The 27,765-nt window shown below is 35.3% G+C and overlaps 1 protein-coding gene across 6 annotated transcripts in view; it reads right to left on the bottom strand.

The window, feature by feature from the left end:
- The window catches only part of farp1 (FERM, RhoGEF (ARHGEF) and pleckstrin domain protein 1 (chondrocyte-derived)), a 324,746-nt gene that overhangs the window by 48,513 nt on the left and 248,468 nt on the right, over positions 1-27,765 (bottom strand). For all 6 annotated transcript variants that reach the window (XR_005632704.1, XM_039745424.1, XM_039745426.1 and 3 more), the window contains exons 15-21: positions 24,940-25,029; positions 23,739-23,872; positions 12,664-12,745; positions 5,539-5,776; positions 1,151-1,281; positions 677-745; positions 2-91 (exon numbers count right to left, since the gene is read on the bottom strand). Coding sequence is in view for 5 of the 6 variants with exons in the window: in XM_039745424.1 (XP_039601358.1) it covers positions 2-91; positions 677-745; positions 1,151-1,281; positions 5,539-5,776; positions 12,664-12,745; positions 23,739-23,872; positions 24,940-25,029 (834 nt within the window). In the remaining variant the exon portion in view is untranslated. The remainder of the gene's footprint in view (position 1; positions 92-676; positions 746-1,150; positions 1,282-5,538; positions 5,777-12,663; positions 12,746-23,738; positions 23,873-24,939; positions 25,030-27,765) is intronic.

The following is a 27,765-nucleotide window of genomic DNA, read 5'->3' as shown; positions in this document are numbered from 1 at the left end:
CTGTCATGCCAAAGAGTGGAAGCTGGCCATGAACCTTAAACTGGTTGGTTGCAGTCATTCCTCGACTTGTGTACAACAATACATCACTGAACTACCATAAAAAAAAATTAAAAAATAGCATTTTAAAACACAAAAGCAGTAACTTTTAGGCGTGTTAAGGATATTACAATTGGTACCACAATTATCAGGCTAACCATGCTTTACAATATTCAGTCTGGTCTTTCTTTGCAACAGAAATGTAGAATGATAAGTGATTTTAAGATGTCTTTTACATGATATTAAACAAATTAATTTTTTTAAACGGAAATATAAAAACAAAATCTAAACAACATCAGCATATCACTATACAATATAATGCAAAGCAATACTGGGTGCTGATTCTAAAATAATTTCTCTTAAAGTTGACATGAATAATACCATATAATAATGTAATATGTCCATCAAAGAACTGAATAAACTTTCACAGCTCTGAAACCTATCTACCTACCTAATCAACCATTTTGGGAAAAACTGCATCAATCTGTCTAAAATGAAACATAGTAACAGCTACACTGGAAAGTAAATCATTTACATTGTTTTGAAAAGCTGCTTAATGTATGAACTAAGAGGAATTACATTACATTTTCAAACAAGTTTTCTAATTTCTAAAAGACAAACTTCCAGTTGTCTCACTTACCAAGAAAAACATTCTCTGTTGTAAGCCCTTTCCCGATAACTTGCTTAGACAGCCCAATCTAATGAATTCCTGAAAGAATAAAAATCAAACAAACAGAAAGGAATTGTTGAAATGTTCAAAGCTGAGAAGTGTTTGGACCCTGGGAAGGAAAACTGGTCAATAGTGTTTTTTTAAGAAACTTAACTGCATGCTAAAATTGGTTCTTAGTAAATTAGCATTCCTCAAAATAGAAACTCATGCAAAAATCAAACTGGATATATTATAATATGTGCACATTAAACAAAAGCGTGTTTGAACATAGAAATTTGATGTTTAAAATATACTTTACTGACTGAATTATATGATTAAGAAATATTTGTCAGTAATGTCTAACATTCAACTAAGAGTAACATTCATTGAGGGGATATATTTACATTCACAATAATCGGTCATAATTATTAGGCTTCATGTTAACTATGCAATAAATCTACTCACTCGTCCAGGAATCACTAGCTCATCAAATCCAATTAAATCCTTCTTTAGTTCAAGTAGCTTCTGAAAATTCTCCATCTTTATCATTGTGCCATGCAGTTGAGCTGCTATTTCTGATATCTCTGCCAGAGCAGCTGAAAGTTAACACAACCACAATTGACAAATTGACCAAACTGATGAACCCTGAAGCAATCAATAACATATTCTTTGTGGCATAATGCAGGCTGTTAATTTTTTATGTTTTTTATTAAGAGCTGAAAGATAAAAAGACATACAGTGCATCCGGAAAGTATTCACAACGCATCACTTATTCCACATTTTGTTATGTTACAGCCTTATTCCAAAATGGATTAAATTCACTTTTTTCCTCAGAATTCTACACACAACACCCCATAATGACAACGTGAAAAAGTTTACTTGAGGTTTTGCAAATTTATTAAAAATAAAAAAACTGAGAAATCACATGTACATAAGTATTCACAGCCTTTTCTCAATACTTTGTCGATGCACCTCTGGCAGCAATTACAGCCTCAAGTCTTTTTGAATATGATGCCACAAGCTTGGCACACCTATCCTTGGCCAGTTTCACCCATTCCTCTTTGCAGCACCTCACAAGCTCCATCAGGTTGGATGGGAAGCGTCGGTGCACAGCCATTTTAAGATCTTTCCAGAGATGTTCAATTGGATTCAAGTCTGGGCTCTGGTTGGGCCATTCAAGGACATTCACAGAGTTGTCCTGAAGCCACTCCTTTTATATCTTGGCTGTGTGATTAGGGTCGTTGTCCTGCTGAAAGATGAACTGTTGCCCCAGTCTGAGGTCAAGAGCGCTCTGGAGCAGGTTTTCATCCAGGATGTCTCTGCACATTGCTGCAGTCATCTTTCCCTTTATCCTGACTAGTCTCCCAGTTCCTGTCGCTGAAAAACTTCCCCACAGCATGATGCTGCCACCACCATGCTTCACTGTAGGGATGGTATTGGCCTGGTGATGAGCGGTGCCTGGTTTCCTCCAAACGTGATGCCTGGCATTCACACCAAAGAGTTTAATCTTTGTCTCATCAGACCAGAAAATTTTGTTTCTCATGGTCTGAGATGTCCTTCAGGTGCCTTTTGGCAAACTCCAGGCGGGCTGCCATGTGCCTTTTACTAAGGAGTGGCTTCTGTCTGGCCACTCTACCATACAGGCCTTATTGGTGGATTGCTGCAGAAATAGTTGTCCTTCTGGAAGGTTCTGCTCTCTCCACAGAGGACCGCTGGAGCTCCGACAGAGTGACAATCGGGTTCTTGGTCACCTCTCTGACTAAGGCCCTTCTCCCCCGATCGCTCAATTTAGATGGCCGGGCAGCTCTAGGAAGAGTCCTGGTGGTTTCGAACTTCTTCCACTTATGGATGATGGAGGCCACTGTGCTCATTGGGACCTTCAAAGCAGCAGAAATATTTCTGTAACCTTCCCCAGATTTGTGCCTCGAGACAATCCTGTCTCGGGGGTCTACAGACAATTCCTTTGACTTCATGCTTGGTTTGTGCTCTGACATGAACTGTGGGACCTTATATAGACAGGTGTGTGCCTTTCCAAATCATGTCCAATCAACTCCAATTAAGCTGCAGAAACATCTCAAGGATGATCAGGGGAAACAGGATGCACCTGAGCTCAATTTTGAGCTTCATGGCAAAGGCTGTAAATACTTATGTACATGTGCTTTCTCAATTTTTTTATTTTTAACAAAATTTGCAAAAATCTCAAGTAAACTTTTTCATGTTGTCATTATGCGGTGTTGTGTGTAGAATTCTGAAGAAAAAAATGAATTTAATCCATTTTGGAATAAGAAACAAAATGTGGAAAAAGTGATACGCTGTGAATACTTTCCGGATGCACTGTATATATGTGGAGTAAACTAATAGGGGCAAAGACTTAATTTGACATATTACAAAAGGACTCTGGGCAAACTCAGTATACTGTATATATAATCTTATGGGAATGATTCTGTATGTAATTTGGGGAGGTAGTGATGTTAGCCTATACATTCAGTTAACACTAGAATCCCTGAAGCCTACCAAAAAACTCATAATCCCAGCCCAATTTAAATCCCTTCGCACCTCTGCATCAGTGTCTTTTTTTTTGTAAAAGTGTCAATCAGCAAGAAGCCTGCTATCCCATCCTCCCCAACTGACAGATATCAACTCGGGCAAAAAGTTCTCCCAGCTCAAGCCAAGGCTCATTATCTGCTTGTGAGGCGCCTTGTACAGGGTAAATAATACAGTATATCGTTATTTGGAATACATGAATTTCATGTGTGTTCTGTGTCTACAAAGATCTGGGAAAGTGTAGGATGAAAGGAAATGCCAGGCAAGAAATGCTGAACACATACCTAAAGCAGATACTTTTTCCTTGTCATACTAATAACGACGTGAAGTGTATAATATGTGAAGACTTTAGTACAAATATCAAATAAACACATGTGCTTTTACTGAAGACTGTAACCACAGTGAAAAAAAAAAAAAAACCAAACAAACAAAAAAATATTCGATTTACATGTTGCTGTCAATGAGTTAAAAACCCAAGCTCAAATGCCACTTGACAGGAATTTGATAAGTATACTTGAATGGTGTAGAGGTAACAACTGCTGCCTTTCTTTTTAGTTTATCAAGGTACAGCACAACAAGCTAATCTATAATGTATGAACATGGTTCATTCCAAGCATTCTTTCCATAACATTTTTTGTTCAATGCAACACTGTCATTGAGATTAAAAACTAATTAGGATTATTTATTAGCAGAAAAATTAGATCCTAGATGATAATTTTACTTCTGAATTTCTAGCTAAAGACCACTGGTTAGGTGTGAAATGTGACGTATAAACAGTTAAACACTGCATTGTATTCTTATTTTGTGATAATGTGTTAATGATTTCATAAAATAAAGTGTTCTTTTTTTGTCCTTAGACCTCTCCTTTTCTGTTATTATAAGCCTTATTTTACTTAATGTTTGATCTGCTCATTATTTTGAGCACTTTGTTGCTCATAGAAATACACATATAATAAAAGAACAGATATTCTCGTAACTGTTTCCAGTCCATTTTCTATAGCGACATTGTGAGAAAAAAAAAACAAGACGCTGATTACGCTCCAAATCTCTTAAATTCTGTGCTACTTCCAAATTGGATAAAGCTGGTTTTAAAAACTGATGCATATAAAAAGTTTAATGAAAACTGTGCTTACATTTGAAGTGATATATTGGAAAAAAAAACAATGATTTTCCAATTACTTATTATGGATTATTAGAATTTAGTAACATAACATTACATTCTCAAACCTGCCTAATCCAATTCAGGATTTTGGGGGGCAAGGCCTGACTTATGCCCATCCGGCACAATTCAGGAAACCGCTGTTGACAGAGAACCAGTCCTCTGCAGGATCCACTCACACAAGACCATTTTAGAATCATTAACCTATTTAATGAGTAGGTCTTTAGAGTTGCAGGAGGATAACCAATGCAAACAGAAGGAAAATGAGCAAACTCCACCCCAACAATGATCAGGGCATGGGAATCAAACTAAGGACAATGTTATCCACTTTACCAACTACATCAACCATTAGAAACTAGTGTTGAACACAATTTTAATTAAAAAAAGTATTTATACATACAAATAATGTGGAAAACTATTTTTCATTTTCATTTTTTAAAATGCTGAATTTATTTTATGTTTCTCATTTGAAACGGTAATACTAGTAAACAATGACATTTCACCAAAATGGCACTCCTTTTATTGTCTTTTTTTTTTTTAAATTGAGAAAGTTTTTATTTGGGGTTCTTTTAGAGAGATTTATTGAGTGAGAAAAATCGCAGCAAACCGGTATTAACTACATCTTTTTTAGAACAGTACTAGTAATTAAATATAATGCTTTTACTGCTAGGCAGCATGGTGGTGCAGTGGTTAAAACTGCTGTTTCGCAGCTGCAGAACACACATACTGTATATTGCTTCTGCAGGAAACAGCACATTAATACAGGTATTAAAGACAGAATGCAGAAATGTGCCTGATACTGTACTCAATCTGAAATGTGATGTTTAAAATAACATTTCTGGAATGGTGCAGACGTCTTTGTGGATTCTGCATATTTTCAAATTGATTGGAAAAAACTTGGTCACTCAGTGGGTACACCAATTTTCCAAACATATCTTTAAGTATTTTATCTTTTAGTATTCAGTGACTCTAAATTGCCACAGTAGCAGTAAGTGTAGGTGTGTATATGTTTTTACTGCAAAAGAGCAAGAGGTCCCCAACAACTTTCCAACTGAATTAAAATGTTCGCAATTCTTAGCATGAAACTATGTTTTCCAATAATTAGCAGTTTAAAAAAAAACAAACATACTGTTTGAACACATTACTGTACCTCTGGAGTCCCTGAAGTCAACATGATCAGGTGCATAATGCTTGCAGAGCCTCTCCAAGATTTGTTTATAGTGCATGAGGCGGTGAAGTGGTCTCAGAAAAAAGATGTTCAGAGGAAGATAGCAGACCTTCTGCAGCTCAAAGTCCCGGCACATTACCTCTAACTTGCGTGATGCCTTTATGGCCTTTTCCAACTCCAATAACACTTCAGAGTTCCTTTGGAGGTTTACAGTTAGTTGCTACAAAGATAAAGAACATGGATGTAAAGGAAAGTAAACACTTTGATTCCATTACATCATTTGTACTGATTGGTATGGGAAGCTCATACAAATTAAAGATTAATTCAAAGATATTAGCATAAGGAAAACAGTAACCAGTATTCCTCACTTTAACACTTCATTTACCAAAACACACACATTCATCAGATCTTAAGGTAAACATCATTGTTAAGGTAAACATCACATTCACACATCTCAGATATTACGGACAATAGCTTTAATGAAATCCATTTACTAGATTGGAGGAAAGTAAAAAGAGGGTAGGTGTAATGATTCAGAAATAACAGCAATGACTTTAAATTTCAGCTATAAAAAATACAGTGGGGGACTGGCAACCAATGATTTCAGAGGTGAAATGTAACATAACTGTCTCTGGCTGGGATACTGCCAAATTAAGCCAAAACAATTTTAATAATGGACCTTTAGAAAATGGAGATTACACCATATGACACTTTCACTTATCACTGTTAGAAAGAACTGTCTTAACCTTCTTGACCATTGAAGATTAAAAAAATGTGTTGACCTTATGTGTTAGAGTATAGGAAATGGTGGTATCAAGAAACGTGAAAAAAGCTATTCAAGCCCATTTAAAGCTAAATAAATGCCTAATATTGTCCATCCTTTCATGAATTTTTATGTCAGCGGCAATTACAAAGAACACATATATATTTTTATATCAGAAATGCAAATTTACTTTCCAGTTTCAAAGTCCATAATGAGCAAAAATGAATAATGTAGCACTATCAAGTTCTCCTTCTTCTGTGAAAGGACAAAAGGGACTGTAACCATCACAGTATGGGGAGGACCAGGCTTAAAACGAGTTGCTGGTCCATTATAATGCACACACCAACCCACCCTGGGACCATGGTGATAATCCTCCGCAATTATATTATAGTTTTATAGTACATATTTAATAAAGTCTTTATAAAGAATTCAGACCCCTTTTTTGTACATTGTTGCAGACTTACACTAAAATCATTTAAATTTATGTTTTCCCTCAAAGAATAATTAATATCCCAGAATGAAAAAAGAAAGGATTTTAGTAATTTTTAAAAATTTATGTAAAAAAATTAAACTGAAATATCACATTGACACAAGTATTCAGAACTTTTGCTATGACACTTGGATGTACCTGAGCCAGATTTCTATTCTATTGATTACTGTTGAGATGTTTCTACACCTTGTTTAGAGTCCATCCGTGGTAAATTCAATTAACAGCAGAAGGCGAGGAAAAGCATACATGTCTAAGGAAGGGCGCACAGCTGATAATGTGTATCAGACACAAAAAGCCATGAGGTCAAAAGAATTACCAGAGAGCTTACAGTCAAGATTGTGTTGAGGTACAAATCCATTGAAGGCTACAGTGAAATTTCTTTCATTGAAGTTTTAAAAGTTTCCCAAGAGTGGAGCAGCCTCTATAAATCTTTGTTACAACCACAAGTCTTCCTAGAGCTGGCTGCCTAACCAAAATGAGTAAGCAGGGATGGGTTGTTGGGCTTTGGTAAGAGAGGTGACCAAGAACCCTATAGTCACTGTGAATTAACTCCAGAGAACTTCTGTGGAGATGGAAGAAGCCTCCAGAAGGACCACCAGTGCAACAATCTACTAATTGGGGTTTTAGGACAGAGTGGCCACATGACACATAAAAGCCTTGCTTGGCATTGCAAAAAGGCATCTGAAAGACTTTCAGACAGTGAGAAGCAAGATTCTCTGGTCTGTTGAAACCAAGATGGAACTGTTTGGCCTCAATTCTTAAGTGTCACCCTGAAGGAATCCAGGCACTGGTCATCATTAGCACTATACCATTCAAGTGGTAAAGCACGGTAGTGGTAGCATCATGCTGTGGGGTTGTTTTTCAGCAGACTGAGATATACTTAATGAAAACCTACTCCAGAGCACTCTGGAGCTCAGAGTGAGCCAAAGGTCACTTTACAACAGAACAATAACCCTAAGCATAAAGCAAAGACAACACAGGAGTGGCTTAGTGTCAAGTTTGTGAGTGTTCTTGAGTGACCCGGTCAGATTCAATCAAACATCTCTGTGGAGACCTTGAAATAGCTGTTCACTGACATTCTCCGTTTACTGTCTCACAGCTTGAGAGGACTGCATAAAATAATGGCAGAAAATCTGAAAATCCAGGTGTGCAAAGCTTTTTGCTTCATACCCAAGAACACTCAAGGCTGTAAATGCTGCCAAAACGCTAACTGAATCCTACTTACGTACATATATACGTCCATAGCCTGCAGCTTGGTTTATGAATGTTTAAACTCTCAAAAGCTGGATGCGAAGTTATCGATGCTTGACAGATGCCAAATGTCACTTCAACACAACAAGTCCAGCAGATACTAACGTAATTGAAACAAACCATGAAACTCAAACCGATTATGACAGCAGCAATCCAAGCTGTGAGATTTGAGGCAAGGTTGCTTTTCACATGGCCAACTGTATGTTGCATGCTCAAGAGTAAGCTCAGCGCACAGCTTGGTCATATTACAACCGGAGGGCCGAACTGACAACGTGGCATACAAAGAGATCTTTAACAAATAATTATTGGTATATTTTCCCTCAGTTTAAAAAGGTTTACTTTTCTTCTTAATAAAAATTTTAAGGCAGTACTTCGCTGCTGCTCAAGCGGGTATTTTGCTAATTTTTTAATAAATTTGTAAGATTTTCTAAAATCCTGTATTGACTTTGTCATTCTGGGGTGTTGGTTGATGAGTAGAAAAAAAGAAATGAAAAGGTTTTAACATATGAATATAACATAAAATGTGGAAAAGATAAAAGGATCTGCTATATATTTTGTTGAGAAAAACAAAAGTTGAAAAAAGAATTTGACACAGTATTTGAGAGAATCAAAAAAGTAAAATGAATTGCATAGAAAAAAAATCAAATGTCTTTAAAGATGATCTATCAAGAAAAAGGTATAAAAAAGGAAAAAGAAACAACAATTGAACAGTAACCTAACAGAAAGTCAAGTATGATGGGCCTTAAAAACAAAGCCAATACTAAAACCAGGTGAGCAGGCAATATACTAATGAACATGTTCACAACGATTCATTCCAGGAGTTAATTTAAACTTGTACAAGATAATGGAAGATGCTACAATAACCATCTAAATAAAGTATATCAATTAATCTATCAGTATCAAACAGGTGATGGCAGAGAATGCTCAGATTAAACGCTCAATTAGTCTGAGCTCATAAGTCAGAACATAACTCTGAAGATTTAAAAAGAAGCAAAACAGTCATATAAACCATATAATAGAAAATGAAAGCTGGATTTAACAGAGGATTAGAAATGTGAAATTATATAGTGATAATTTGGTAATGGAGAAAGCTAAAGAATAAAGACTTTTCTTCTATCAACATTATATTAAGGTTTCTGACCACCTTAAACATAACAAACAAAGACTCTTGAGAAAGTATGTAGATGTCCTAATTTAACTTGGCATTCCCACAGGAAACCAAAATGACCAGTAGCAGCAGCACACTGAAATTAATATAAGCACGGATTTATTCATAATTTAAAATAAGAATATAGCCTAAGGATACCTGTTATTTTATTTATTTAACTTTTATATAGAAAATGCAGTGAATTCAGAAAGTATGCAGAACCTTCTGCACATTTTATTGCTTTGCAAATTTAATTTTAAATGGATAATGTGCCAATTTTGTCAACCAATCTACACTTAATGATCCATAAGAACAAAATGAAAACATTTTCAGAAAAGCTTGCAGATTAATTAAAAATTTAAAACAGAAATCTCTCAGGTATATATATATGTAAACATTTACAGTGGTACACTACTGCAAAGAAAAACTGCAAAATATGTAATCTTCCTGGACTCAAAGATCCCGACAGACAGAGGCTATCATTAATAAAAATAAACACCATTCTTCAATGCTGCAATTGTTATTCATTAGTAAAAAATAAACAAGCTGGTATGTATTATCAGCAAAAAAGTAAAATGCTTCATAATCTGAGGTGTGTTGAGTCGGGGTTGGCTTCATATTTCTTGGCAGCTTGAACCTGGAACCTCCAACATTCAAAAAGTTTCCGTACTTTTATATTTTGCTGGAAACAGTGAAGGCAGGAAGAGTAGTAATTGGTTGTGTGTGAGAGTGTCATGTGACTAGTTTTGTCTGGCAAGCCGGCTGCCGTTGCAGTTTAGTATGAGTTGTCACCGTGTGGGGAAGATGGCTGTGAAACTGCAAAATTGCACCAAAGAGGAACAGCGTTTTATTATATGTTTTCTGTAGGCAGAAGGTGTGTCAGGAGCACAAATTCATCTTCGCATGTGTGCTCAGTATAGGGATAAAATTCTCTCTCGTAGAGTTGACTATGAGTGGATTGAAATGTTTGAAAATGGCACTACTAGTGTGACAGATACAGAATGCTCTAGACGTTCAGCAATAGCCACGACCACGAGGAATGAAGAAAAATGATGATATGAAAGCAATTGTGCATCAGTGGCTACACGCTCAACCAAAATCATTTTTTGCTGATGGCATTAAAAAGTTAGTATGACACTGGGAAAATTGCATCGCAAAGGAAGGTGACTATGTAGAAAAGTGATGCAATTTGTTTTTAAAATTCTTAATAAATAGAGTTTAAAAAAAGTGCAGAAACGTTTTGAGCGTCCCTCATGTATAAATCTATACATTACTTATAACAATTTAAGGATAACAGGAATATTGCAATAAAATGTAATACACAAATACATGCAAAATGACATAACACTGAAAAAATGCATGATACTGTAAGACAATGGACAAAAGAAATGCTTAATAATTAATATTTAAATACCAGCAGATGAAAACAAGACTAGAATTTGCATGACAAATTTCTAAGATATAAAGACACTCAGACTGAAGCTCAAAGAACATGGGATTTGAAAACTAGGAGCAGAGCATGCTAATGTCATCCATAAAATGACATCTAAATAGAGTTGTTAATAGAAAGAGCTGTAATAATAATAATTTATTACATATGAAATGTGCATAAGTCTTGAAAAAGAGATACAGACTATACAGCAGTCCAACAAACCAATGACACTAATCATCATGGTAGTTGTGTTAAAAATTGATCAGGGAAACACAGAATGTGCCTCAACTGTGTACACTTTGATAAACACCAGCACTTCTCTTTACCAACACTAGATGGCATTATAGTCAAACAACACCAATATCCTAAATGTAGGCTGAAATTTAACCATAATCTACAGAGATGGAAGGCTATAGATTCTTTGCTTGACTGCTTGTATATATACATGGGGAGATGTTGACACTGTATAACATTCCAAGAAATTGTTCTTCTTTACAGAATGATCATGCAGGAATTTAACAGAGACTGCTCAATAGCATTTAAAGTCAAAAGGAGTATCACTAGCAACACTGAGGTCAGTTAATGTGTACATTTTTTCAACCTGAAACAGAACCAGGAATGGAAAGCTGTTTATCAAAGTTTATGCCTAGCCTCACAGAAATCAAGGCTCTTAACACATCTACTGTATTTATACCAATTATTAAATGTCAATCCAACCAAGCTCTTATTACAGATTTTAGAATATTACTATTTTCAAAATGCCTAGTGATTGTGTTTCTCATTGAGAATCCATGTCAACACAGAGTGAAATATTATTTTTTTTTTTGCTACTTGTTGTAATGCAGCACCACTTTAATCTGCAATCTGTCTCACTGTAGCGGTAAATGAAATAAATGACCCAGTAGCAACATTGTATTTGATTTGATACAAGTTAATAACATGGAAATATTCTCTCACTGAACATGGGGCTTCTACTAATGAAATGCTGCAATTTAAAATAAAATTGTCTTCCTTATCACTAATTAACAATTTATACTGAACTCATGTACTTCACAGATAAGTTCATAGTGAAACAGTAAGCAAAAATAAATGAATTGCAGCATTAAAAAGTATGCGTATGCACTGACCTGAACAACCACAAATTACTGGAATGCCTTAGTAAAGGGACACCACCTAGAAACTTTTGAATGATATATCTATTATTTTTCTAAATGTTCTGATTTTTCTAGAAGGGTCACAGGGTACCAGGGCCTAGTCTGAGAGGCTCTGACAGAAAGAAAGAATGAGAGGCCAGTCCAACACATTCCATCAACTCAAAATGTACTGGTTTAGAATGATGCCTCTAGTGCAAATAGCAATCCAAAAACAATTATCTTAAAGACATACTATGAAAAACTTGGACCAATAATGGCCTCTTCTCAGAAAAGCACACGGATCATTTACTGTAGTTTGTTGACAGAGGTAAACAGTGGGCAGATGGTAAGTCATTCCAGAAAATTGTACAAAACTCTACTTAATGACATCAGTAATTTCTGCAAATGTCTGCTGCATTTGTTAGAACAGGTATAATGACTAAAAATGTCTGCACAGGAGATGCTTGAGGCCTTTTGCACTATTGATCAAGTGAAATTTGGCAAGGCAATGTTAACCTCCAAATTGCTGAGATGTGCAGATTGACTAAATTCACATAGATGGATATATTAAAAACCATCTTAATAAAACAATTGCAAAATTAAACTAGAGTTAATATTTTTTTTAAAATTGTACCTAAATATACTAACTGTTGTTGAACAATGTTATTTATTTGGAAGATTTGTTGAAATGACAGAAATAAAACATTTGGTACTATAAACTAAAGTTATGGCTATCTACCAGTTGCAGAAAGTTTTGAACCACTCTTATGAACTTGACTTATATGATCTTTCTAAAAAGAGTTTCCTTGGTAGCTCTGAATAGCAGAATACATTTGACACTGACAAAGCTCAATCACAACTGTGCGCTGTCTAAAGACTCTTCTTACTTACCTTGATTGCCTGAATATTCTTCAGCATGACATCACCAATTCTTTGATAATCCCCTTTGATGTGGGCATTTGAGCGGCCTTCCCTGCCAGGAGCAGAACACAATTAATGAAATCATGGCCAAAAAGTACTTTGTTACCACACTGTAAAGCTCTTGTCTTTGTCACTGAAACAATACTTTTTGTTACCACACTGTAAAGCTCTTGTCTTTGTCACTGAAACAATACCATTCACATTCAAGATAGGAAAGTTGGTATTAAAGAAATTACAGTATAAAATGCTTCAGTCAGCTAATCTTTTCGTTTTAAAACTATTTTTCTAATGAAAACAAATTTAAAGTGCTTAAGTGGGAAATTGTACATTAATATAAAATAAAACTTTCAACACTAGATAAAGAATAAAGTCAAAAGACCAGTAAACTAAGAGGAACACAGACAGATTTAAGTTTGAAAAAAAAAAAAAAAAAGAAAATTAAATGACACATTAATGCAGTTAAAAAGAGAAAGGAACAATTTTCATCTAACATGGTACTAAAATTATTGATAGATATTACATATGAATTACCATCTTTTCCTGATGCACACACACACACACACACACACATATATACATATATATATATATATATATATATACACACACACATATATATATATATAAATAAATATATATAAATAAATATATATATACACACACACACATTTCACATATATTTTATATATATATATATATATTTTATATATATATATATATATATATATATATATATATATATATATTGTGGAAATCGTACCCCCAGACACAGACAGACGGACACCAGGATGTATAAAACACACTCCTTTATTTTCCTTTGCACCACAATGCCTTCTTTCACCAACTCTCTTGCTTTCTTCCTCTTTCTCTTCTTCTTTTTCTCTTTCTTTCTCTCTTTCTCTTTGACCTCCTTCCTCCTCCTCCTCCTCCTCACAAGCTTCGTCTCCTTCCTCCCAACTCTGGCTCATTGTCTGGAAGGAGGCGGCCCCTTTTATCAGGACCCAGATGAGCCCCAGGTGCTCCCCTTGACGTCACTTCCTGGTGTGGCGGAAGTGTCAGGAAAGCCCCTGGAAGCACTCCGGGTCTTCTTGGAGTTATTGCGGCATTTTAAGTAACCGGAAACTATACAGATATAATGTAAAAGGCGATATCCCTCACATAGTTATACGGCGGTAAAAATCACATAAGAGAAAGAATAACTTAGCTTTCTTTAATGACGATTTATGCGGCATAACAGACGAAAGGAAGCCATAGAAAGACAATATCAAGGTGGGATCTTGATCTATAGAGTCTACATTTTTCATCACTGCGCTGAAAGGATTTTCCGGACGGATGACATCATCCATCCATTGGCTTCGAAGGGTTTGACTGTTTGTCCACATATTTATACTCTCTGCTCCACGTGCAGACCCCCCTCTGGTCTCCAAACAAGGAAAGGATTCATTTTCATCTCAGGAATAGTACATTGTTTTTCGCAGTTGTCCCCTACATTCTCCAAACTGTTAAAGTAGTGGTTTTCTAAATGCAGGCAGACTAGCCCCTGTGTGCCAAACTTGGCCTGCACATGTGAATGAATCCATAAAATAATTTCAGAGCACAGTGACATTAAACTTACATTCGTGTTACACCCCCGCAGGAAATTCACGCAGTGTACACCTGGAGCACATCTGGGTGCAACATAAAAAGGGGCTGCCTCACTCCATTTGTCCTAGCCAGAGTTGGGTGGCAGAGGACAGAGTTTGTGGGAGAGGAGTGCAGGCGGCAAAGCAAAAGAGAAGAAAAAGGAAAAGAAAGGACTGTAAGTTTGGGCTGTTTGGTGCACTATGATGTGTGCAGGAAGGACTGTAAAAATAAACATGTGGGTTTTGGAACATTCTGAGCCATCTCTGTTCTGGGTGTCTTCCACAATATATTATGTTAAATGGGAGTGGGATGCAGGTTATACAAGGATGCAGGATACCAAAACATTTTTAAATACAATCCTTGTTCTTTCTGCAATAAATTATTACCAGATGTATACAAGACTCAATTATACAGGTCCACAATTTGTTATCAGCATCTCCTCTAGCATACAATTATTAAACCTGCAGCAATTAGATGTTCCGAGGCTCCCTGAGTGAACCAACAGATAATGAGTGCTTTGTGGAGAGTAGGAGCAGCCCGAGTGATGGCGTCTCCCCTTTTTTTGTTCGCAGTGCATCTTTACAGCACAAAGTGCTTACGACATGTTAGGTGTTCTTTAAAAGACACACTTTTTTTCGTGGCGACAGCTAATGTAACCCTTGAAAATACAGAACTTCACAAAACAAGGGTGCACTGGGAGTATTAAGTACTGCAATCCAACCGTCTACATAAGGCATAAAAATGTCACCTGTGATTACTAAAACACATTAAATGCATTCATTAACCAAACTTGTTCTTTTCTGCAGCTATGGTTTGGTTCATCACTCAAATCTGGTACTCACTAGAACAAACCCTCCTAACTTTGATGAGTGAAAATGACAGTTTAATTTTCAAGGCATATTTTATTTATGTTGCATGTGGTGTCACTGAAATAAACAAATGAAAAGATAAACACATAAAAATAAGCAACAAAAACATTATTTCACAACACATTTAGTTATTTCTACTCAGACATTGCTTTATTACTGTCACATTTCACAACGCCTTTATCTTCATATTTATTTATTTTTTTCCCTGAAATATTCCTCTACAGAAAATTGTCCTGTTCCCTATCCATCTATATTTCATATAAATTAAGGCACCATGAGTCAGTAGCTCACAAGTGAAAGAAATGAACGATCTTTGCAGTGATCGGTTGTATTTTCTCATTAGTGTAGCAACGCAGACAGACTGTAAATATCTAACTATGAATAATTGTTAAATGAATATTTCAGTCTACAAGGAGGACCTACACTATGTGTCAGGTTCTGAATGTTCAAAACAAGGAGCCCTTTTTGTGACCTGCCTGCATTTGTCTTGTTTTATAATAATTATTTTATATGCTACACAAAAACGCCATCTTTGCAATACTACATTAGCATTATTGATTTGCAATAGTTTTATATATAGAAATTTACAAATATTCTGTAAAAAGCAGCGTGTATATGTATATCTAACAAAAGTTTAAAATAAACCAGACAAAGCATAGTTTATTGTTAGTTCTGAATAATAAATATAAAAAAATAAAAATAAAATAATTATAAATAAATAAACCTGGTAGACAACAGAGTGTGCTAGATTCACCTGTACCGCAGGTTAAGTTGTGTGCAGTATGTGGAAGTGGGTGGTCAAGGACTGACTCACAAAACTAACAAACTGACTGTCCTTTTCCATTTACAGCTGAATAAAAACAATATTTTGCCTAATTACTTTAGGCAATGCATGTTATGTGAACAGTCTGATCTAGCGCAAACTATTAATAACACAAATATCAGACATATAGTAGTTATCATCCATTATTTTTAATGGGAAAAACAAAGACCTTTTTTGCATATTTGGGTGCTTAACAGTTATTCAAGTAAGACCTTTTTTGTAATAAATTCAAATTATTCAAAAAAGTGATATTCAACTTGACAGCCAGAGTAGACAGTTATTTTTTTTCTTTAGTTTAAGCTGAACATAAAAGTGCAAATTCTTTGCTTTGTAACCAAGTATGTCATATACATGTCATCTCTTTTCCTAAACACAAATACCAAAGCATCCAGCATGTTCTCTTTGATTTACTAGGTTAGCACACAGCAGGCAGCTAATTGGGAGTCTTTGCTATCCCCCTGTGAGCTTCTAAACTTGATAGTTCATTGCCTATCATTTTGCACTTACATTGTATTCACTGCAGCAGGAGCAGACAGAGAAATCCCATTTACGAATGCCACCCTATCGAAAATGTCTCACTGCACAGAGAGGCAAGTGCTTAGTGAATTAAGGACTCCTTTTGGGAGCAGACAGCTACTTTAGCTTGCCAAATGAAGACGTTTCCAGATTTCGATGAATGTATGTCATAGTCCACTTTGAAACCTTTGTGTATAAAAACATCCACACTGTACTTGAACTTACTGCTTACAGGTACATATGATAATACTGCAGCAGTCAAACACCATGCAGGTAAGGAAGTCTTGGAGAATTACTTTGCACCTGGAAGCAAGGTTCTCACAAGTTAAGAGCTATTTCAGCATGTGAGCAAGGTGGCCGGGATTGTAATGTGAATTCTGCTGTTTTGCAAAAGTACAAAATTTAGCAGCAGAGGAAAAATATGAGTTAGATGGAGAATATAATTTAACATAACATGAATCAATGCTGTTGTTTAGTAATGTATATGTTTTATGGCGAGCAACGCAACACTTACAAGTAGTGCAATAATTTGTGAATGCGGGCTATTGTCAGTTGCAGGTTAATTTGTTCAGGTGTTCTCGTTATTTATATTCTTTTTAATAAAAGTGTGTGCAAATTTGTGTTATACATGTGTACAGGGTATATTCAGGACAAGATGATACTGTTCCAGTCTTGCCAGAATACATTATGACTGAGCTATATTGTATGCTTGTTGATGTGTGGTACATTACAGAATAACTAATATACTGTACATTTACATTACATTTTATCTGCTGAATAATATGCATCCAAACTATATTCCAACATGTTTTGTTACTAAATAATATATTCTTGACAATAATATTATCTCTCTATTATAAAAAAAATCCTGTAGAGAAACAGTAGGGCGACGATACATGATCTTCACATTAAGATCACAGAAGACACTTAAAAGACCCGCAAGACTAGAGAGATTGGCCACTGAGCGTCTCGCGGGGACCTTAAACATGAGACTTTGTTGCAAGAGATTGACCCAGGACCGTCTTGCGATGACGTAGAACATGAGATTCTTGCAAGATATGCCCTACTTACACATAAATAAAAGCAAGGGCAGCCAGCAAACACAGGTGTATTTTGGCTTTGGGCACACAGATCCAGGGCTCTCAGCGCATATAAAGCGTATAAGGACAATACGTTATAAATCAAACGTAGACGACAAAGCGAAGAGGAAAGCAGCGCGGAGAAAAGAGACTCAAAAGCATTGGAGAGAAAAAAAAGAAGCTAGGTGCAAATTCAGAAAATAAGGAAAGTAATTATCAGCCCGGAACAAGTGTAATTGAAAAAAAAGCATGTCCAATCTGGATGTTGGTGCTATACACAGGCAGAGCAGGTTAGAGATTATGAAAGCAGTGGAATTCAAAAGGCTCAAAAAAAAAAAAAAAATAGTTGGCGTGATACACATGTGGAGAAAGTTAAAGAATATGAAAGTAAGAAAATTAGAAAGTATAAAAAAAAGAAAGTAAAAGATCACAGGAGCGCAAACAAATGGAAATTATTACTCAAAAAAAGGGAAAATAATCACTACGAACCAGGTGTCATAAAAAAAAAAAAAGCAGGATAAAGTGAGGTCAGAAATAAAAGACAGAGTAGAAAACAAAGTAAAACGTCATAAAAAGGTTAAAAAAAAAGGGGGCCAAACACATGCAGAGCAGGTTAGAGATAATGTAAACTGAAAAACAAGAGACTCAAAAAAAAACTTAGGCACCAAACACATAAAGAGCAAGATGCAGACAATCAGAGCAGAAAAAAACGAAAGTAAACTTCGCATTAGCGCAAAGAAAGAAAAATTATTACTCGGAGAAATAACGGAAAGGCGAATAGAGATCGAATATATGGACACAGGTGATATGTAAGAAGTATGCAAATATTGTAAGGTTTTGAAGTTTAAGTCAAGAGACTTTCAAAAACGGAGTTTACCTCACATGCATTTATTGGTTACTTTGCAAAAAAATTATTAACTGCTGATGATTCGATTGTTTTGTCTGTGCTGAAATTCCAAACATGAATTATGGTACAAAGTCATTAAACACATGTCTCACAGACCTCATTAAAAAGATTCAGCAAGTTGGGACTCGAAAGATTCAAAATATTGTTTTTACAGAAAAAAGAATCTTAAAAGTGTGCATCCGGGAAAACAAAAATGGGGGTTGACGAGCGAAGCCCCCTAGTATTTATATACATTAATGGTGCTGACAAGTTGTATCAGTTATAACAGCTTCATAAGGCGTAGTTATTAACTATACCAGTAGGTATCATTTGGCTACGGTATTGTTAATCAGTCTGTCAAGTAGCACTGTGCAGGACTGATTGAGGTACTTATTTCTGACATTTATTCTACAAATGTGCACGTGACTTCAATGATTGTTTTTTCCTACAAGCCGAAAAAAGCATGGCAAGTCATCAAACATCAAAACAATGGTAGCACTTTTGACATTAACAAACTTATTAATAGGGAGTTTACCCATGAACAGACTATTAATCTGTAACATCACACTAAACTAAGCATCAGGAGTGGAGAAAAAACAAAAACAAAAACAAAAAAAACACCTGGAGCAGAAACGCATTCAAAACTACATTTTACACTTTGACTTTCACCCACTGCAGCAGCATGGCGATGTACTCACTGCACTGTTCAAATAGTTTTAAACTCTCAAAACTGGGTAGTTGTTACTTCACAACTCCTAGATTTGCCAAATCTGACTCCTTGTGACTTTCTTTCAATATATATGTAAGGGCAGAGGTGGACTGGCATCCAAAAGGTTCATCTTGTTGGTGGGACAGAAAGTGTCTGCAGACCAGGGTTATGTGTTCCTGCAGTACACACAGTAGCAGCATCCCACTGGTGGAACTGCCATATGGATACCTGCAGGACAGGCTAAGAATTACAGTACCATGGAACACCCTGTTAAGGGTGTATATATGTGTGTCTGTATATATTAGGAAAAGTAAATTACAGACTGACACCTTCAAGAATAGTTCAGATAATAAATCTTCACAAGCTTTTCATATTGGGGCGATTTATAGGTTCATACAGATTTCCATTACTTTGATAATTATTTGACCTGCTAGGAATGATGACAACCTTATTATTATTATCAGATATTATAAAAGATGCATATATGTCTTTTATTTTAGTTATTTTGACTCTCCCATACAAAGCAAAGCACCACAAACATTTCAGGTAATAAATAACTGAATAACCACAGACAAAAAGCTAATTATGTGAATTGTTTATGATGGCAATATTTAAAGAGATTTCAGCATTGTCCAAACATCAATGTTTAATTTTAAACAGGGCAAATTTTCAAAAGCATGATATTCTGTGCAAATTACTTCTCCCAAAGTTTTCTAAAGCCACACTTGTATGTCATTCTCTAAGGCTGGCTCCCTTTTTTACATCAGAGTTGCTGTAGCTTATTACAAGTATTTAGGCTAGCAATGCTCTTGCTCAGCTTTGCAGTGTTTATTTTTGGTATGTATCTACGGCCTAAAAGGAAAAGTGTCCAATAATACACAACCAATGCAACAAAGCAAAAGGGAAAGCCTCTTACATACAGATGCTGGCATAAGTAGTAAATTGTAAATCATTAGGCGCAGCTCATATATTTATGAAAGTGACAGTTGCCATGCAGAGGAATTTGATTATACAATTTTCTCAGGGCAAGACTTAGCTGAAAATTCCCAGGGTGAAACATGGAAATCATCACTGCAGCCTTACATAACATTTACTTATTTGGCTGATGCCTTTATACAAGGCGACTTAAAATTATTATGATATGATTGGCTATATTTCTTATGGTTTTCCAATTGGAGCACAGGCAGGTCAAGTGACATGCTCAGGGTCACACAATGTCACTAGCAGGATTTGAACTTACATCCTCAGGGTTTGAAGAACAATGCCTTAACCATTACATAACTACCACCATCATAACTAACAGTGAACTCACAAACCAGCATGAATCATAAAACCTATTTGCTTTGCAAAGTTAACTGTTTGAAAAATTCCCATAAAATAAATGTGGGAAGTAAACAACCGAATCACATGCTGGTAAAACAGATTGTTATTCCCAAGTCTGATGGTTTACAGAGTCTATTGGTCAACTGAGTAAAAACGAGAAAAGAGCTTCTCAAAGTAACAAAACAAAAAGGTACTTCATCACACACCCGCAGAATAGAAAGTATCAAATAGAACAAAACAAATTAGGAGTGTTTTCACTTAAAATTGAGAACTGTGACATAAGTGAATGAAAGAATTTTTGAATTCAATTTGGGTTCAGAAAAAAGTCAAGTGAAAATTGCAAAGTAGATTACAGGAAAACATGCTGGCATTTGCCCTCCCAAATTTTCTTTTACATTTTTATACCTCCACAATAGTTTTAAGTTGATACAGAATAACAGGTCATTACAGTATAATTTTTATTATTTGAAATATGCTGCAGGCATTTGTCATAGATAATATTCTTAATTAGAAGCCAATTATCACTGTAGAAGATACTTTTTTGTCTTAGTTCAATCCCATTTTAAGAGTTAGAAATCCTAGTTGCATTGTCTACTTTTAGGGAGCTGCTCTCAGTGTCTTTGGTATAGTGTCACTTGTGCCCATCAGTACTGAAATGAAAATATCACAGTTTAAGGAAAATTCAGGCTTCTGCATCTGTGTGTGTTCATCATAAAGTAATTTTTCACAAAATATTTAGGAAAAATAGGAACAAAACCATTAAAGCATCTGAGAAGTAAAAAATACTCTGATGTTCTCAGAAATGGAATGTCCACAATATGTAGGAGAATGAAAGCACTAACAAGCCATATAATTAAAAGATGTGTTTCATTAAATGACATGTCTCAGCAGTAAGAATTGACTTCCATTTAGAAAATGTTCTTCTGAAAAATAACAGTGACTGTGAAACTTGGGGAACTGAGTTTAAGTCACTTACTTTAGATTATATTAACAAATGTACAGTATTGGTACATTGACAAGTTTTGAGGACTAAACTCAGCAGGCTTCTTTTAATCTGGGATAGTGACCCACTCATGATAGGAGCCTGTTGGAGTTTAAGTAGACAATGAAATGTTGTATATATGTACTCTTAATGTAAATTATATCTCAGCACTAATAAATTGCAGGAAAACAAAACCTAGAATTATCCATTAAGGCAGCATATTGAATGCTGTGAGAGTAGCAGTTCTGTATTAGCTTGCTCCAGCCTGCATGCAAAACAGGCGTATTGGTTCCTCCTGAACTTCACAGAACCCTTATTCATAGTCTCCACACTCTGTACAGCCTGATACACAGATTTTCTTGGTGACAGGCAAAACTTGTATTTATTGTCTACTGTTTTCCAGAGTCAGCAAGAAAAACTGTTACAATGACACAATCCAAATCTGATCATTGTATACTTTATATTACCATCTTCTGGAAGAACGTGGAATGTACTGCTTTAGGTTTATTAAGCAAATTTTCTTTGTGATTACTAAACAAATTATTATGTAGTACTTGCCACAATTAGGATGCTACTGTTACAATATTATTCAAGTTTTGAATAAACAATTTGTATTTAAATATTTAAGCTATGGCCAAAAGAAAATTTGATTACTCACTTAAATCAGTAGATTGTTCATGTTTAACAATTTACTAAATGTTTTAAACAATGCTAATTTTTTTCTAGCTGACATATATTAATTATCCTTTTTGTATAAAATGGGAGGCAGTCAGGAGTTTATCAGAACCTTCAGCCTAGGTAATTGGGAAAGTGAAAACTTGAACTATGAAATGACAGCTTTTTACTTAAAAACCACAGATATTATTGTGAAACTATTTGGCCTTTTCACTTATTCTGCTCAGAATATTTGTAACTGTTATTGGGTTAACAGTACCACATTTACTGATAGTCTTACACATTGTTTGTATTTCACTAGATGCAGGCAGTGACAGCAAAAGCCACTATCATATTATACCAAGAAATGTTAAAAAAACAACTAAATAGTGCTGAACAAGGGGAGACCTCCAATTAAACTATTAGGTATCATCCAAGCTTCTAAATGGTTGTGTGAACTCCAATACAGCATTGCTGGGCTCATCTACGCCAGCCTGTCTGAGGGTTAAAGGTCCAGGGCTACTGTATATAATCTGAGACCACACATAAAACATAACAGTGAGTCTGGAGTTGGAACATGAGCATATGCTAAGAGCTAAAATAGTGGAAGGAGGAAAAATGAACTCAGTGTGGAAAGCAGTATAGTGTCAGGTGATACAGGAGGTGTTTACTGTGGATTACTGGACCACCCATCTACATAAAAGTAAAAGACTCTTAATTTACAGGTTGGCCCCAAAGTGCACAGATATTTTTTTATTTTACCCTTTCATGTGTACTTTGTCCTTTTTGTATTTCACCTTCCCTTTACATTTGTTTCCCTCCTGTTGTGGCTTTGGGTTCAGGGATAGCTTGAGAGTGCCTTACAGTCTATACTATTTATGTCCTATAAAAGTGTGGTGCAACAGCCCTGAATGTCAATTTTCAACATAAGTTAGTGGTGTCTGCAATATAAAGAGTTAGTGCTTCTGGTAATTCCAGAGAGGCACCAACTCCTTACAACTCTGTAATGGAACAGGCTGCTTCATTAAGAGAGTGTTTAATTAGTGTATGAATGTATTTTTCCACAGAACTTTGCAGAGATTCTACAATCTGTTGGCAACCCTAAAAACAATATTTGCAAATATAAATTGAAGGTTAATTAAGAACAGTGACAACAGTTCATATTTATTTCAGTTGAACCGCTTAATGTGAGATATCTTGCAGTAAAAGTATTTTGAAAAAAGTATTCACATCTTCATTTTCCACTGAATGACAGCAAAGTAAGGTGAATTTGATTGAATTAATCTTGGGTATACCTTGCCAATTGCTAAAGATGATAATAGTTATAATTGTGGATTAGATTAAACATTGTATCAGGTAATTATGGTCAAACAAACATTTGTTTTCAGAATAAAATGCAATTGCTTAGTCATCCATGAGCAACAAGATTCAAATAATGCTATGTGCACTTGTTTAAAGAAGACAACACACAAATCCATTTTTATTAAAAATTATACTGTTGATAACATAAGGGTAAAAAAAGTAATTATTTTACAGAAGGGGTTAAGAAATGCCTTTTGAATAACAGAAAACATGCCTTACCAGAGGGCAAGTCTTTGCTCAACTTCTTTTAGGAATCCAGTATGAAATTTGTATAGGGGATCTGTATTAGTGAAGATTGCATTCCTCAGTGTTTCTGGCATTGCTTCATCTTTAGCCACAGCCTTTTGAAAGAACTGGAATGGGGGAGAGGGAAACTCTATTAAAAACAAAGATTAAACAGAAAGCCACCCCTGGTTTTACACTGGCTTAAATTATTTATATATTTACCATAACACCTCCAGCAAACTGAGCTAAATGCAAGTGAAAATACAGTCAGAGCATACTGTAATAAATATGCATATATCTGTTAAGAATTTTGTGAATTGTTAAACTCAATATTAAAGCTTCAAGCAATTGTCTTCTTAGTTTTACCATGCTCTACTGAATGTGTACCAATATTATGTGTTGCTGTGCCAACATATCATTACTGTGTAACCTTTTTTGTCCCTGTCCTAACCTCTTAATTGATTTTCTTTAGGAACTAATTTTCCCATACAGCTAGCTAACTTTTATACTATAAAATACTCAGTAGAAAAAGAGTAGGACCCACAAAGCTAGATGAGAGGATACTAACCATGGCTAAAGGTCATATTGAACAAAAGAACGTAAAAATTTGCATCACATCTGCCAGCACTCTGGTAGTTTCTGCTATGAAAAATTAGTAAAGCTATATTATTATGTTAAAGATAGCATGCCCAAAATCAATTCTCAGTTCCCATATTAAGCAGTAAGTGACAAACAGGACTTGTAATATACAAATAACCACTCTGACACACATACACATATGCTAAAAAAAAAATTAGGGTTAGGCAAACCCGTTACTGCACATGGCCTATAATGCCACTCTTTTGATTAACTCGACAAATACACAACCTTTAAAACAAAGACATATTTGACAATACATTAATCACTCCTCATCAGGAGTATTATGAGCTGTTTTCGTCACTACACACACCCAAATGTGGGCAGACAAAACAAATCAAATACATTCACATACTAAAGAGCATGTCTTACTCTGTTAGGCTAAAAGAATTAAATCTCTTTAGTTCTGAACAGGCAAAGCTGCATGGAGACATAACTCAGGGCTTCAAAACTCTCAAAGGCATCAGTAGATTCATCTGGAAAAATATTTCCATGTTGCTTATGAATTTTACATATTTGCAAATATTAAAAAAAGTTTATAAAAAAAATAGGCTCTTACTATGGTGATGACCTCAAGGTCCTTCAGGTACGTTCTTTCTGTTGTCAACAATTCCTTAGCAATAAAATAAGCTTTGTCGGTAGGAAATCTCTGAAAGAATATAATAATAAAAATTATAGAATTTAGAAACACTGCTAAAAGTTCAATAATAGCTACTCAAACATTTTTGTAAATTGTCAGTCACATTAGATTAGCATCAATGAAAGCTCTTATAACCATCATAACAGTGATCAAAATGAGTAAAATTAAAATGCTGGCAAATAAACTACAAAAAAGTATAACCAAAACATTGAATATTCATTAAACATGTCCGATAAACAGAAGGTTCCAGAAATATCTGGATATATGAACAGAATGTGTTCTGCCCCATTGTGTTTAGTTCAGCAAGACACTTTATTTACAGTATCTTTCTGTTAATTTTGTTTTGTGGCAAATACTGAACATAATGACAAACATGGGGCAGCCTGCGGTAAAAGTTTAAAAATTTTGAGTACTGCTAAGAAAATCCAATCATCTACATGGAACACTTAGATGAAGTTACTTATGAATGAATATGGATCTGATTTTAATACAACAATATGATGCCATATATAAAACATGCCTAAGAGAAATCTGAAAATCATACTGAATAAAGGAATCATTCATTTGAACGTACAAAAGTGGTTCACTACTAAGCTATTTTTTTCTAAAATTGATGTGCACCATTTTCCAAAAGATCACTGCTTACCCACAAAGGCCATCTGACCTTCTCTAAATGTAAACACTGGCTTATAAAAATGTCCACAAATGCTCCACATAGGTACTGTATTTTCAAGTTAATATTGTTTAAGACTATGAAGTCCATATACCTAAAATGTTGACTTCCAGGGAAATAACATTTAAGTCACATATACTTGTTACTTCTACCATTTTTAACTCTTTTATCAATAAAAAATTCAAGCATTTGTTACCATCTAAATAGATAAGATTATTTTAGAAGAGACTGCTGACATTTAGAAATAAATACCACCTATCTCAGGAGCATTAATAGTACCTTCTTTTATAAGATGCTCAAAACCTTCATCCCATTAAATCTTTATTCATTTATTAACTTTTTATTCATTTATTATGTATACACAATACTGTCCCAATATACAGTTGTATGACTCAAAGCCAATCCATGCAGCATCAGGCACAAGCAATTAAGCAGCCCTAAGCAGGGTTCTTGGAACACAAACTCACATAACAACCACTGCATCACCAGTCAAACAGGTACATTGCATTTGACAGTATAAACACTTGCAATATTTAAATTAGATTATCCCAGTATAGGCATGTAAATGGAACAATAACAATCATAGAAATTATTTGTCATCCCATCTATTTTCACATCTACATAATCCAGTTCAAGGTCCCCAGGGACATAACCACTGCAGTATTAATTCAATCAAGCATCCACACTAACTTATTTTGGGTTAATTCAGAATTACCATCAACACCCATTTCTATGGGATACCAAAGAAAATCCAAAACGCCTGAGTAAAGAAAACAAGGCAGCCATAAGGAGAATGAGTAAACATCACACAGTGAACCATCAACAATCACACTCAGGACTCTGGAGCTGTGAGAATGGACCCTCATGTCACACAGAAATTCAATTTGTATACATCTGAAATCAGTTACATTGCATAATTGATTATTAGTTTTAAAAACAGTATCTAGAAATCTTAAGTCACTAATACATTAATGGAATACTTGAAAAGATTACTGTATAATCACAGCTAGGTTTTCACTTTATATATTAAAGAACAATGGCCAAAGCGCTATATATATATTTTTTTTTTTTCTTTAGAAGGGACTTACTTTGGGGGTTTGGTTTGTTGGGCGAAAGCAATTCAGTTTTATTTCTGTAATGTAAAATGTGCATTACTGCATTTTAAAATTAACTTAGTAGAAACATTCAAGCTGTTGTATTATACTGGTTTGTCACTCAATGAAAATTTAACTGCAACTTGTGTGTCATTACAATGTACTGACAGTTTTGCTATTGTCACTGCATAACCTGGCATCTTTAACATGCTTCAATATTACAAATTTAGAATGAGGTGTTTCTGCCATAAACAGTGCTAGTTTGATTAACATCTAAATCTGTAAATTATATTTTAATGGTTGGCCTGTAACACTTCACACTGAAGTCTCCCTTAGGGTGCCCTTTGTGTCTAGATAGATAGATAGATAGATAGATAGATAGATAGATAGATAGATAGATAGACAGACAGACAGACAGACAGACAGACAGACAGACAGACAGACAGACAGACAGACAGACAGACAGACAGACAGACAGACAGACAGACAGACAGACAGACAGACAGACAGACACTTTATTAATCCCAAGGGGAAATTCACATAATCCAGCAGCAGTATACTGATACAAAGAAACAATATTAAATTAAATAGTAACAAAAATGGAAAAAAAAAAAATAATGTTAGCATTTACTCCCCCGGGTGGAATTGAAAAGTCGCATAGTGTGGGGGAGGAACGATCTCCTCAGTCTGTCAGTGGAGCAGGACAGTGACAAAAGTCTGTCACTGAAGCTACTCCTCTGCCTGGAAATGACACTGTTCAGTGGATGCAGTGGATTATTCATGATTGACAGGAGTTTGCTTAGTGCCCGTCGCTCTGCCACAGATGTTAAACTGTCCAACTTTAATCCTACAATAGAGCCTGCCTTCTTAACAAGTTTGTCCAGGCGTGAGGCGTCTTTCATCTTTATGCTGCCACCCCAGCACACCACCGCGTAGAAGAGGGCACTCGCCACAACCGTCTGGTAGAACATCTGCAGC

This window comes from Polypterus senegalus, chromosome 2 (assembly GCF_016835505.1).
Source record: "Polypterus senegalus isolate Bchr_013 chromosome 2, ASM1683550v1, whole genome shotgun sequence".
In the NCBI taxonomy this organism is placed as follows: Eukaryota; Metazoa; Chordata; class Cladistia; order Polypteriformes; family Polypteridae; genus Polypterus; species Polypterus senegalus.
This window is presented reverse-complemented; position numbering and strand designations above follow the sequence as displayed.